General features: G+C 32.6%; 1 protein-coding gene and 1 non-coding gene across 2 annotated transcripts; both read right to left on the bottom strand.

Moving 5' to 3' along the window:
- Positions 1–1,068: 1,068 nt before the first annotated feature.
- Positions 1,069–3,883, bottom strand: LOC123681701. The gene is made up of 2 exons (XM_045619945.1): positions 3,727–3,883; positions 1,069–1,913 (listed from the first exon to the last, which is right to left on the bottom strand). Exons 1-2 carry the CDS (start codon positions 3,727–3,729, stop codon positions 1,242–1,244), a joined length of 675 nt encoding a protein of 224 aa, XP_045475901.1. The 5' UTR covers positions 3,730–3,883; the 3' UTR covers positions 1,069–1,241.
- Positions 3,884–14,824: 10,941 nt separating this feature from the next.
- Trnaf-aaa lies at positions 14,825–14,907 on the bottom strand. Its single transcript is given in 2 exon segments — positions 14,825–14,860; positions 14,870–14,907. It is a non-coding gene; the product is annotated as a tRNA-Phe (tRNA).
- Between the last annotated feature and the right edge of the window lie 295 nt (positions 14,908–15,202).

Here is a 15,202-nt window from a genome sequence, read left to right as displayed (position 1 = left end):
CTTAAAGAAACTCAAGGTTAGATATAAACTTTTAGTACCAGTCAACTCCTAAATAAATCCTTTTTCGCTCCTGTATTGTGGCGTATCCAAAGCTTCGAAAAAACGATATAAATCACGAAAGCAGAGCATTTAACAGAGCGGACTCTGCGTTTTATTGAATTTCCTGGTAGCAAAGTCGATTCACACAAGCGTTAAATTTCAAAAAAGCTCCCAAACATAAAATTTTAAGTGCGATTACCTTGGAAACGCGACACAATGGAAAAACATAAAAAGTGGTCGTAGAAGGCTGGTTTTCGTTTAGTATTTCCAATAATAAACCTTTGGATAGTTGGAGGAGGAAATCAGCCTGTCTTAAATTTTCTCTGTTTACGTATTATATGATGTATAGAATCTTAAATTATTCATTACCCTGATATGCAAATTTTCAGCTCAAAATTATGATTAGTTTTCCATAAACGTCTAAAAGACCATCCCGGTGTTGGTGAATCACCCTGTATAGTCATGTAAGATGACGCAGGGAGAATCATTTTTGGGTTATGAAATATACCTCGTTTTCGAAACATAACTGACCACACTCGATAGAATATTGCTCAGAAATGACGTTGAACACCTTGTATCTCGCTCATGCTTCGAGATATACGTCATAAAGCAGAAATGATTTTCTCGGTGTCATCTGCACAATTAAATAATGAATAATTATATCACACAAAAAATGACCTTCGAAACTGAAAAATTGAATAATAAATTAATTTTTTCTATAAATGAATTATATTGCGAAATATTTTGAAAATTGACGCAAAATATTTCTTCCCACAAAAATAACTTAATTTATATTTGTTTTTAAATAAGCAAAAGTTATTTCTGTTAAAAAAAAATTGATTAAAAATTTATTCTCAAAATTGTCTCGTAGTCTTATTCTTTTTTTCAATGCAAATTATGATATTTTTCTTGAGAGAATGGCTCGTGATTTTGTCAACAAACATCTTTTCCGAAAAATAGCCAAAGAAACAAACGAAAAAAGGAGATATAACATTTAAAACAAGAAATTAAAAAAAAAACTCTAGGTTATTCAAATATCATTTATTCGTTAAATCGATGTTAAAACCTTGACATATTTCATTCCATCAAAATTTCTAATAAAATATATGTAAACAAGTCAATATTAACAAACACAAACAGAAAACTTTAAAATTACAGAAAAACATGTGACATGAAAAAACAGTTAAATTAGAATTTATTGATTATAAAATTTGCTTCACCATAATTTCCATGTCATAAAACATTTTCGATCCAGTCGACTTTCTTAGATTATTTTTATAGATTTGAATCTTCCTGACACCATTACCTAAGGAGAATTTGCTCTTGAACGTATCTATAGTTGCATTGCTGACACAACCAGGGATGCTTAAAACAAATTTAGGATGTCCACAGCAATTTTTCGTATAGTTATAAATGACCTGCATTTCAAAATGTATATAATTCTTATACGAGTCTTCAATGTACCCAAGGAAGAAAACATCTTTTTGTTGTTCATAGATGATGAACATATCTTTCGTGATGTTTTTAAGCCTGTAGACCAGTGGTACGTTCAAATTGACTCTTACGAAGTCGTGGTTCTTGTAAAAGTGATTGAAAAGGTCTTTAGATTTATCCTCGCATCTACCAAATGGACAAACAAATCCTTTATTTCTCAAACAACCTTCAGTGTGCGATTGTTTTCTTGGTACATCTTCAATTGCTTTCGGTATGTGGTTTGGTGGTTTTGTGAAGACTTCTGTAGGTTGTGTTGTGTGAACACAAGCCATTATTGGTCTTCCTCTTATGTAAATTTCTTCAGCTTTGTTTGAGCATGGACTGTAAGCATGGCAGTCCTTTCCACACTGTTGCTGTGGGCTGTGTAGATAGAGTCCACTCTGTGAAAAATTCCATAATTAGAAAAATGCAAGCTTCAAAAACTTAAAAAAATATTTTCAACAAGTCTATTTTTGTATGATATTATACAGGTTTGACTCACTGATGATGAACCTGTCTCAAAATTCAAGTCTTATACATGATAACTTTCGGACGGCAGCACCTAGAATCTTTGTAATTTTCAACGAAAGAAAATACCATAAAAATTTTGGAAAGAATATTGGAAGAGAAACGCCTAATATTTTCTTAAATACTGATTCGATCGGGTTGAAATTTGCATGTATATCGAATAATCATTTCAGGCTCCGTTCAAAATTAAATAATATAATAATAATAAATTGCCTTTATAAAGAAAAAAAAAATACATATCAAGAGGCGAAGTTTTGCATAGCTACTTTTACTCCTCTATAAAAATAAACAATAATTTCTTGTGGATGCAAAACCAAAACCATAGAAAATCCAACAGATTATCAAAAGACTCAAACTTAATATTTCAGCTTTTTGCAAAATTTCGTATAAATATCGGCATCAGAACCATAGAAAATGCAAACAGGATATTGAAAACAATGAGGAAAGCAAAGGCCGGTGTGTTCTCGGTTGTGACGTCAGTTATCGATTATCTCACAAGTCTCGGTTGAAATGTTCGAACACAGAATTCGAATCACGATAATCCGAGAGATGGTTCTTTCTGAAATGTGTATTGATTGTCTGATGATAGATGAGAAATAAAACGAAATGACCGAGGTAATTTCGGTTTTTTATAAGTTTTCGTTTCCTCAACTATATATTTCCAAAAAAGAGATATATGACATTTTGTTGAAAGTAAGACATTCAAATCAATTTTTTCATGGCATGCCACTATGTAATTGTATTTTATAATTATTGAACTTCGGGGGCACATATTTTGAAAATTAAGAGCCCAGGTACTATAGGCTTGTATTCAGATGACTGAAAACAAAAGCAAAAATCTACAATATTAAAAAAAGTTTTAAATATCTTCGTAAAAGTAAACATTAAATCATAAACACGATCGAGCAGAAATGTGGTCTCCAAGAGTGAAATTGACATATGAATGAATATTTATATCGAATAACTGTAGTCAATCAGAAAGTCCTGTTTTTCTGTACTAATGCGACAAAATAGTTTTTTTTCCAATAATTTAATTAAATAAATATTGAATAATTTGAACCACGTGAGCTGAAATGTTAGCTTCATTATGTCTTAGGCTGGTTATTTTGAATGATGTAACTCCACTGATATTTCATTCACTTTAAATATAATTTGTTATTTTCATACAAAAAATATCTGTCAGAAACTATGTCATCAATCATAATGATTTTGCTTTTTTCTAGAAAAAATTGATTCCCCAAAATATATTTCACAGGAATTCTCAAAGTCTATTCATATATATTTTTTATGGATACAAATATTTCAAAGTGATCTTATTATTGAAGAAGTCACGGTAGCAACTAAAAATGTAAAAGTCGAAACGAAAACTTTCTTCTCGAGTCCATAATTTTGCTGAAAAAATGTCTTTCTGATCAGAACAGCATATAAGTATGGGACTAGGTTCTAATTGAAAAAAACTGCTAATTCGATATTGTTTTTAATTCAATGAATATTTGGTGATACTTAATGAATTATTGAATATCATTTATAGAGATTGATGGAAAAAAGAATCAAGATAATGAGAAAAAAAAACTATTATTCTCACCACTGAAATCAATGGAAAAAAATATTACTGATCTATCTACAAGATGAACAATTATTTAAAATCAATAACGGAAATATAATAAAAAATTTTTGAAAACTTACCATCTTCTATTTTCAATAATACAAAATAAGATCACAATTAAATCAAACAGTTTGATAGACGGAAGATATTCGACTGTAACTACACATATGATTGCTCTGTTTTGAAAAACTTGTTATGATATCAGTTTTCATATGAATACTTATTTGAGTTTTTTTTTATTACACTTTGAAAATTAAAAGGTTTTTCAAACGTATCTCAATTATTTCAATGATACATAGATACAACTTCTACATAACTAATAATTATTGATATTTATAGAAATTTTTACTGTTTTATTGATTGGACAACAAATATATAAACATTTTTCTATTTAATGGATTCGGTCCTTACTTGGCGGAAATTCATTATAAATAAAATAACATAGTGGAAATTACTTCGTTTTATTTTATTTTTAAACATTTTTCATTCATTTCGAGTTTTGATTCATTTTATGGTCATATGGCGCCCCTTTAATAAGAAATTATTTATCGTTTTAGAAATATAGAGGAGTCCCTATTTGAACTCAAACAGTAATCTGCCATCATGTGCATGTCCCATCTTCCTTGGTAGCGGACGTAGCGGTCCTCCATAACTTTAATATCTTGGTGAAATCTTTCACCTTGTTCCTCGCTCAAGTCTCCTACATTTTCTGGAAAACTTGGGTGTGAATATGGTGTATTTTAATACTCATATTGCACCCTAAGGATTTGAAAATATAAAGCATATTGTTAACGATTTCAACATAGTTTTGGGCTTTATGTTTGCCAAGAAAATTGTCTTTCTACAAGTGCATAGTGCAACAAATGATGTGTAAAGCTTCTCGTTCAACTTAGTTCATTGAATTTATGAAGGCAGGATCCTTAATCAATTGTCTTATTTGTGCACCGTCAACTATTCCTGCTTCGAGTTTTTTTGTAATCAACTGATGCATTTTTACCCCTGTATACGCAAAGCTTGACTCATTCTTATAAAGAGCCTTTACAAATTGCTTCATTAAGCCCAACTTTCTATGTAACGAAGGAAGTATGATTTTTTCCCTTACTTACCTGAGTTAGGGAATTAAAAGAGTCAATTCAGATAGCTGATAGGCAATGGTTCCACTATTTATAGATTTACCTGGAATTTACTCAATTACAGACCGACACCAAAACCATTGTACCAACATTAATGAATATATAATAATTTTAGAACTCTCATAAATGAATATACTGAATGAAACCCACATTGGTAGATAAGTTAATGTATCTAAAAAAGTAGAGCTGATAGAGAAAAAAGTTGTTGTTTTTGCCTTGTGTAATTATTTAATTTAGTTTTTTAAAACAGTAACTAGATACCCTAAGTAACTTCAGATGTTACTCAAAAAGTAACTCATCTCGTAACTAGATATCATACTTTTCGGAACTTTTTTCATTGCAGATCTGACACCAGTTTGCAAGATAGCCGATACCTCAAATAAGAACTTTTTTTTTGGGGATCCTTTATATTTCTCTTCGAAAATCGAGATTATAATTAATACGGCATGAAACTGTTGCTAACTCACACAAATTCTCATGCGTGAGCTAATGCGTAAAACTACCATACAACGCAATATTCAATAAAACAGATTTCTACATAATCCAGCTCAACAATAAACCTAATCCATTTCAGTGTTTGCCGTCAGAAAATCTCAACGCAAACAACGCGATCTAATTTCCTCCTGATGAAGCATTAAGGACAATTGCGATAGTAATTTCAGCAAATCCAGGCACTGATCAACTAAAACTAATCACATAAATATATAAATTAGCTTTGGCCTGATAGGAATCCGGTGTACAAGTCAAACACTGCGTGTGTTTCCCCCATGGGTACAATCTTGGCCATCTGCTTTCATTTATCCGACACAATTTTGCAATTTATATTTTGTAGTTGAAATGCTGCTAACCGAAGTATCACGTTTTGCTTTTATTTCTATCTCTATTTGTCGATATGGAAAACAGATTATAGGCATTAAGATTAGTTCTGTGTTTGGACAAGGTAGACTCGACGTTTCTTATCAAAGAGCAAACTGAAATTTAGGTAAGGTCGAGGATTTGCAGGAACAGTTCGGAGTTTACGAAAAACGTTTTTTCTTTGAAGATTTCACGTTTAGTGAATATGAATCAATACACACCTCCAAAATTAGAACAAACGACAAAATTTCAATAAAGTTCAAAGTTCTTTTTTTTTAAGCATTTGGCTGGTTTGAGCCATCATATTTTAAAATTGTTCCTCAGGAACATTGGAATATAACAATTCAGATGCCGTCCCCAATTACTTAATTTTTTGTTAATTACCGGGGTGGACAAAAATAATGAAAAGTATGATTTTATTCAGAAGCGAATAGTTGACAGACGAGAATGTTTATGAACACTCCATAGAGTAATAAACATAGATAGAGTATACGCAATTTTTACATGTCCCTAACATGGTTAAAATACGTTGTCGGGTTTTGATATATTTTTAAATTAACAATTTTACTATATCGTTATGAATGTATGTTATATTGAATGAAATATATTTATTTGAGTGATTCCCGATTGAATATGCAAATTTGAATATTTGGAATCCGAAATTTTTCCTAATTGTGGAATTTATAATAACCAGAATATTTTTTATTTTCTGTATCCAACAGCTGAAATCCAAGGTTTGGCAACTTTTGCTCTCCTAGTGTAATCGGTTGTTTCACGTCCTTAGGCGCGCTTGAAGTTTGTTTTCTGAATTATTGATATATTCAGGTATTTATTTCAATATATTTTGAAATAATATGAAACGTTGATTCGTTATTGGACATAAGAAGTGTGTTCTTTTTGGAGAAACTCTCGAATTGAGTGAAATATCGTATCACTGATATGTTTTCATTTCCGCGCGCTTTATGTCAAATTTGATATATAGTTAATTGTTGGGGACAAAATTTGCTTACTGTAAATGTCATATGTATGCTCCCTCTACCTATCTTTATTACCCTGAGGAACACTCAGATGTTGACCCATCTTTTCTGAAAATTTTTTTATTTTTTTATTTGCGTAATTTTGAGAAAAGTTACACAGTTACAGCACTCTATATGCTACCGTCGTTTATACAGGGTGTTTCCTAAACATGCGGCAAAAATTCAGGGGGTTGTTCCTTGGACTATTCTAAGAATATTTTGTCCTTTGATGATTTTTGAAAAACCTATTTGTTTCGAAGATATAGGGGAAACAAAATTTCAGATAATAACATTTTATTATGAAAAATTACATGAAAATTCAACTCAACCTACAAAAACTGTTGAAAATGACCACCTCTAGCCAGCATACAAGCATCCAATCTTCTCCTCATTGACTGCCGAACCCTTTCAAAAACACCAGGATCATTTCTTATTAAGTTACACCCAGCAATACATCACAAAACGAATTCAAATGAAAACCGTGTTTAATCTGTATTCCTTTACCATCTGCACTTATCAATTTTTAGTCAAAAAACTGGCCGTTTTTAGTAATTGGAATGTTGTTAAACAAATTTAAAAATAAATTGTACCTACTTAGTAAACACAGTGCGGTACGCATTTTTATTTAAACTATTATTAATTTTAAAAATATGAAAAATGTTGTTCGCCCTGTATCTTCGAAACAAAGAGGTTTTTCAAAAATCATCCAAGGACAAAACATGCTTAAAATAGTCCAAGGAACAACCCCCTGAATTTTTGCCGCATGTTTAGGAAACACCCTGTATATTCAACTATGTAGTGGCAATCGAATTACTCTTTAAGTTAATTTCCATTGATACGCCAGAATCAAAAGGGAACATAAATTCCATGAATTTGATGAATTCAATCATTTTTTTTTCAACCGAATATATCGAATATTTCTATATTATCGACAGTTAAAGTGACTAAGAAGTACTTACTAGAAATAAGGTAGGTGGTAAGAAAATATTGATTTCAAAAAAATGTAGAATGCTTTATTTCCATCGACAATAAAGATTTTGCTGCCTAGTCAGGAAAAGTAATACTTTTGATACTTCTGATTGAGATGTGTCTGCACAATTAAATTGCTGTCAATCGGAGAAGAAACATTCTCTTTTTGATGACTTTTCGAGTTTCTATTGACTTTATTGTAAGGACTGAAAGAATTATTTTTTTCAGCTTCATAATTATTTGAATGTTATTTTGTTATATCCAAAGTCCCATGAATTAACTCTTGATTTTGCCTAGGTTGAATGCAGGTGCAGTAATTTGATCAATTAATAAATTGATTCATTGCAGAAAAAAAAAGAAAATAATAAGGTGCAATATTCATTCATCACTTATCTTATTATTGAGAATTAATTAAAGTGTGCATATTCTCAACTATTGACTTGTAACTGACAATGTTTGTATGATATAATACTTCCAACATGATAAAAATAGCCTCGACCCATACTTCACAAAAAAAATATAAATAAAAGTTTACAAAGCAATAAATTTGAAGAATTTACACCTGTACCCTCTCACTCCTCTGCAAAATCTCAATTCCAGTTGTTTATTGGTGATAGCGCGGAAGCACGCCACAAAATTGTGCATGATCATCACCAATAAATAATAAGGTTTATACATGGCGACCTGATGGAAAACACGTATAGTGAAGTTGTAAAACACAGAGTGCAACACGTCTGATTCGCAGCTTGAATTTATTCGGTGATTTCTCCCAGATACATCGTTATTTAGTATTATCGATTTGCCGTGCATACACTGCTCGCAAAAAAGTTGACACCTGAACCTGAAAAACCAAACAATATTTGAAGACTTACAAATTTTAATAGATTGTAGTAATGAACTATTGAAGGAATGATTGTTATTTAAAATTAGCTGAAATTACTTTAATAAATGATTAATAGATACATAGGCGTAAAATTTTGCTTCCGCCGTTTTTTTTGTCGAGATTCGAGGCTTTATTGTAATAAACATTTATGATTCAAAGTATTGTTCATCGCTGGCCACTACTTTACTCCATCTTTCGGACAGCGTACGAATCCCGCGTTGAAAAATTGTCATCTTTCGAAGTGATCCACAAATCGATCCAATTTTTTACTTACCTAAAATCTGCTATAAAATCACATCATCATGTCTCTTGTTGTATTGCGGACAATTGTCTTTCAATGCTCGGCTCAAACGCATTAATTGCGTTCGATAACGATCGCCTTTGATTGTTTCAATCGGTTTCAACTGAAAACTGGGAATTAGTTTGATGCAACAAATCCTAGCATTGCTCATGTTGTTGTGCAACAGCCTTATTTTTCATTTTACAAATTGGACCATGTGAAATTTGAACAGTTGCAATGTAAGTAATAATGATATCTGACATAAGACGTCAGTATCGATAATTTTTCAGAGGTTATTTATAACACTGATAAACGATGTCAAGTGGATGAACTCTGAGGTTTAGACATTCTAAAAACTTATATGATTTCAACTAATAACAAAAATTAAATTATTTCATTTCGAAAATTAAATTGCAAATGGAATTGAATTTGTGATGATAATGATATTTTCGAAATCAAATGTGCTACCTAAACGAAAGCAGAATTTCTGGCAGAATTTAAAAATTAAATTCATTTACTAAAATGAATATAAAATAATTCAATTTCTAAATTATTGCCATGAAACTTTTTCAAATAACCCAACCAAATGGAGTTCTCACATAATCAAAAGCCATATATAATAATTCAAGCAATCAAGAAACTGATATTTTTTCATGAATTGCCATGAACTGAATTCTACTCCAAAGAATGAAGAAGTGTTGACATCTCAGAGAAGTATCCCCTTAGAGAATTTTATGTTGAGATAGGATGAATGATGAACTCAATAAACTGAACTAAAAAGATAGCGCGCGTTTATGATTGTGAGAAATATTGGAAAAAAGATGAATTCCTATGTTTTCATATCGTTTGATAAGTTATCGAAGTATTCCAGACTGCAGAGGCAGATAATTATCTTTGGATAGCTTCTTTACCAATGTTTCTTTTTTTATACCAAGTCGTCGAACAACTTTAAAATAATAATTTATTCATAGAATTCTAATTTTATGTGTATGCTTATATTAACAATGGATTGATGTATTTTCTTAAATTCTCTAAATGATGGATTGTCCAGAATTGGGGTTGATATGTTCAAACAAACAGATAGCAACCTATACAATAGTAGATCATAAGATATCTGTAAATATTTCCAATACGAAACTTTGGTTTCTTGCTTCTAATCAATAGATTATATATTATCATATTAGCTAAATTTTCCTAAATGGCAAAATGAATTAAAGATACTTCAATTTCGATTCATATATTCGTCTAGCCGAGATCTATAAATTTCTTGCATATCATATTTTCAGTAGTTTTTTTGAACAATTTTAGATGAAAATGAATATTGTTTGGAACTCTACTGATTGATATTCTGCAAATTAATCTAATTAATACATCGAAACAGTCAATAACAAATATCAGTAACATAACATAACAATATAAAATATTCATATGATATCAATCAGATAAGATTCAGCCTTCAAAGTCTGAATCCTGGGCTACATTTTCCATTCAAAGTTAGATATTATCACTCCAATACAATTTCGTTGCTTTCATCGGCTTGTCTTATCCCTTCAATCTTTCCAACTACTTCATAATCAAATCGTAAATTTCGTTGGATTGACCCCTCTGAAACAAAACAGATGCGACATAATTTTCAACTGTCGAATGGAAAATGACTTCTTTTTTCATCGAGTTTCATTGTATATAAAAGCAGAAATTGATTGATATTATCGCACTTGACATGATGAAGAGTCCCTATTCTAAATATACGAGGGGGGATCAATGAGAAAGTTGCCCAATTTTATCTAATTGTTGTGGTGATTTTGTTTCTTCAATTGGGTACCTATTAATTATTTCGCAGTATCAGTTTAGCAAATGAAGTGGCACTAAGTATAGTCATATTGAATAATATTTAACTACCAAAATGTGGTCACTTATTTCAGATAATTATATTCAAAACTATAGAATGTATCACTGGCTCACTGGTCGTTTTCTCATTATCTGTCATTTTTGAATTTGAGCCGATAGTGGTCTTGAACAATTAGGTGTTACTACAGGGTTATATACAGGGTGTGTCACGTAAGCGGGTCACTGGGTTTTGAAGCTTATCCTTTGAGTATTATCAAAAAGTGACCCATCACAATGATAGTATTTTTCACGGGCTATCCAAATATGTTGTCGGAAAAACTATCAAACCAAGGTATGGAAAGTTATTGAGGAAAAACCGGTTTATTTTTTGGTATTTTGCAAATTTGACTAGTTTTCAAAATGAGAAGGACTTTTGACAATTTCTCACCAATTGTTTCTTCATTTGAACTTATTTTTTCAAATTTTCTGAATGCTCAATCGATTTTGAATCCGAATATGTAAATAAAGTGTTAGTTTTATATTTATTTCGAGCTAATTCATTCAAAATCAACCTGAGGAAATTCAGATTACATATTCGAAAAATAACAAGCGTTCATTAAAAAAAATTCCAGTAACACGAATCATACTGAAGCGATATACTCGATAACTTTCATTCTGAATTTTAATAGGAATGTTTCATGAGAACTCCTTATCTAGATAAAATAACTGACAATAAGTTCTACGGCAAAATTAGAGACCAATCACCACTCTCCGCTATGAAGTTGATAGGTGTATATGGCAGGGGTCACTGATGATTTCATCAAATTTGAACTCGAAATTAGGGAGAAAATTGAATTTCCATCCAAAAATCGTTATATCTCCTAAATTATTCGTCACAGACCACTCAAATACAACGTTTTTTGAACATCGGGTTCTGATCAAAAACATAGTGAGGATTCAAGGGCGTAGCTTACCTCCAGAAGAAGTTGCAGACTCGGGAATTTCATCCATCAGTAAAAAATTGGATCGATTCGTGGATCATTTCAAAAGATGACCAGTTATTTCAACGTAGGATTCGTATACGCTGCCTGAAATATGGGAGAAAGTAGTGGCCAGCAATGGACAATAAGGTCCTGTATTTGCATCAATGGTTATCCAGGAGCAGTTGGGATGATGAAGACCAGCTTTCATTCCATCTTATATAGGTGGTCTAGGAGTATTGGGCCCTTTTTCCTTTGCTATCTTAGCCAACCTGTCATCTGACATTCTATCTACATGGTCTCTTCATTCTCTTCTTCGGTTTCTTGACCATCATACCACGTCCTGAATCTCACACATTTCTCTTATTTCCTCGCTTTTCTTCCGGTTAAATAGCGTTTATCCTGTTATTGACCTTAGTATTATCATTTCAGTTGTTCTTGATAGTCGCTTATTTACTGTGTTCCCGGCTCTGGTTTCTATTGCATAAGTTATAATCGGTCTCAAGTACATCTTATAAATTCTGACTTTGCTCTTTGTATACTTATGTGTTTATTACGCTAAACTATATTTGTTAGTTAGCCTGATACTAATGATTCCTTTTTTTGTTTAAGCCTTGACTTCCTCTTTCAGATTCCTGTTGCTTGTAATATTCGCCCCTAGATATTTGAATGTGAATGAAGAATGGGATCATTCAAATATAATTTTTCATAACTGATTGTATATGTATTAATTTCTGGGAAATAAATCTTATTATCTTATTATTCACGTGAAATAGGTACGTTGCAGAATTGAGAAAGCCAGATCAGCGTTCGGCAGGATGAAAAATTTGTTTACAAGCCATCACATAACACTGAACACCAAAATAAGACTCCCGCCTTGTTATGTCTTTTCCGTCTTGTTCTACGGTTTAGAATCTTGGACACTCAAGCCATAACAAAGAAGCTTGAGGCATTCGAGATGTGGTTATATCGCAGGATCTTGAAGATATCGTGTATAGATCACATAACAAACCAGAAAGTTCTCAGAAGGTTGGGTAAAAACATAGAAGAGGTGGAAACTGAAAATTCGGAAACTCCAATACCTTGGGCACATAATGAGAAATGAAAACAGATTTCAGTTACTGCAGACCATATTGCAGGGCAAGGTGATGGGAAAACAGGGTGTTGGAAGGAGACGAATTTCATGGTTGAAAAATCTCAGAACTTGGTGAACACTACCGAGCTGTTCCGAGCAGCAGTCAACAGTCAAGAAGATAGCATGTATGATAGCCAATATGCGGAACGGATAGGCACTGGAAGAAGAAGAAGATATTTGAATGACATCAGTTGTTCTACACTCTGGTCATAAAAGGGAGTTTACATCTACGTGAATCTCTAGCTACAGTTAGTGATTTTGTTGATCACTGATATCCATATCAGTTATATTGCAACCCTCCTCATATTTCTATAGCCGACTGTTAGTTTCTTTGTGCCTTTGATTTCTTGATCATCTCATCGATCTGAAAGACACCCCTCTGAAATATTTACACCGAATTTTGAACACATTCACCACCCAGCTCCACAACTCCTACACCGTAGCTTTTAAGTGGGGGTAAATTTCCACTGGGAAACTCCTCCCCTCTACCCGGTTGCCCTGGAAGCTTTCCAACCGTTTCTCGGCTCGATGGCCTCAGGCCGGAAATGTTGTGGAAGCGGGAAATGGCAATCACCGTGCCCCAAATCTAGTTACCGGGTTTGAAATAGGCTGCGCTCAGGTTTCGTTCCAGGGCACGCTTTGATCTGAGGTGTAATGGCTGCCGCTCCGCATGCAAATGGCTGCCATTTCGGCCCGGGAAATTCCATTATTCTTGGAACCGGGGAAACTAATGAGTTTTCCTCTGTGAACCTGATGTTGTCACGGGAAAAACGATCGGGTTTGGGATAGAGTTTTGTTTACGTTGATGCCAAGTTTGTGTTGAGTTTTTAGAAGTATGAAATTTGGTAGAGCAGATTTTACAGTTTTACACTCATTACATTACTCATTATGTCATTCTGACTTAGGTATATTAGATTTAATGTAGGCTTATGAATCTATTTTCTTCAATAGTCATTACCTCAGAGAAATAAACATAGATATAGGGAGCCTATGACATTTTCAGTAAGCCAATTTTGTCCCCAACATGAACTATCAAATTTGACATGAAGCGCGCGGAAATGAAAACATATCAGTGATACGATAGTTCAGTCAATTCGCGAGTTTCTCCACGAAGAACGCACTTCTTATGCCCCATAGTGAATCAACGTTTTATATCAACTCATAATATATTGAGATGAATACCTAAATATGTCAGAAATTTAGAAAACAAACTTCAAGCGCGCCAAACGACGTGAAACAACGGATGACCATAATAGAGCAATAGTTGTAAAACCTTGGTTTGCAGCAGGTAGATACAGAAATAATAAATATTCTGCTTATTATGAATTCGACAATTAGGAAAAATATCGGGTTCAAATATTCAAATTTGCATATTTAATCGGGAGCACTCAAATGAATATATTTCATTCAATATAAAATACATTCATAATGAGATAGTGGAATTGTGGATTTGAAAATATATCACAATCCGACAACGTAATCTAACCAAGTTGGGGACATGTAAAAATTGCTCAAAACTGTCACAGACAATTGTTGTATGTATGGAATGCATTTCCTCAGGGTTCGGTATTGAGACCGCTGCTATTTCTCCTCTTCATAAATAATCTACTTAATTTCATAAATCCTGAAATTTAATTTGTTGATGATACATCAATGGCGGTGTCAGCTAGAAGTCTGAGTGAACTAACTGAACTTTCTTATACTTGCTCGTAAAAATATTCTTGGCTTGGTGTTAATCAGAAGCTTCAATTAAAAACTTAGATAAAACTGAATTTGTTCGTTTTAGTGATAGAATGAGTGATTATGAACGGACAACAGAGACTAAGAATTACAGAGGAAGTGGATCACTCACTTTTTCTTTCTAATTGGACTCAACCTGTTTATGGAAGGAACAAGGGAAAACTTTGTCACCTCCGTTTGACTTTCTGCAGTCTTCATGCATTTTTTATGCTTTTCTTACCAACACGTTGATATTGCATCCTAAGATACCGACTTGCTAGAGCTGGATATGTTATGACCTGAGGAAAATCGATATTTTTTAATATTTTCTGTATTAAAAAGAATATTCTTTTTAATTAATTTTGTAATTTGCCAAAGGACGGGCTCGTGTGGGATTTGAACCCACGACCACCAGTAATCAAATCAATTTAGCCTGGAGCTCTAACCAACTGAGCTAACGAGCCTTACAATCAATCTGGAAAATATGCGAGTATTCAACGGTAAAAATGAGTCATACTCTATACAGAGTATATGATTGAAATGCGATCAGTAATTGTCGACCTTCCAAGCATTATAATTAATCTAAATTCAGGTCACTTGATGAGCCATGATTTGCGATGTCAATGTACTTTGCAGTTCAATTGTGTAGCTATTTCGAAGTTATCCTTGTGTGGAAACTATCGTTTTCAGCCTATATATTTACGTATTTTGTGATTGACGGTTTGATTATGGCTCTAGATTGGTATCAAGTAGTGGGAA

Source organism: Harmonia axyridis, chromosome 6 (assembly GCF_914767665.1).
Source record: "Harmonia axyridis chromosome 6, icHarAxyr1.1, whole genome shotgun sequence".
Classification (NCBI taxonomy): Eukaryota; Metazoa; Arthropoda; class Insecta; order Coleoptera; family Coccinellidae; genus Harmonia; species Harmonia axyridis.
The sequence above is the reverse complement of the archived record's forward strand: the minus strand, read 5'-3'. Positions and strand labels throughout refer to the sequence as shown.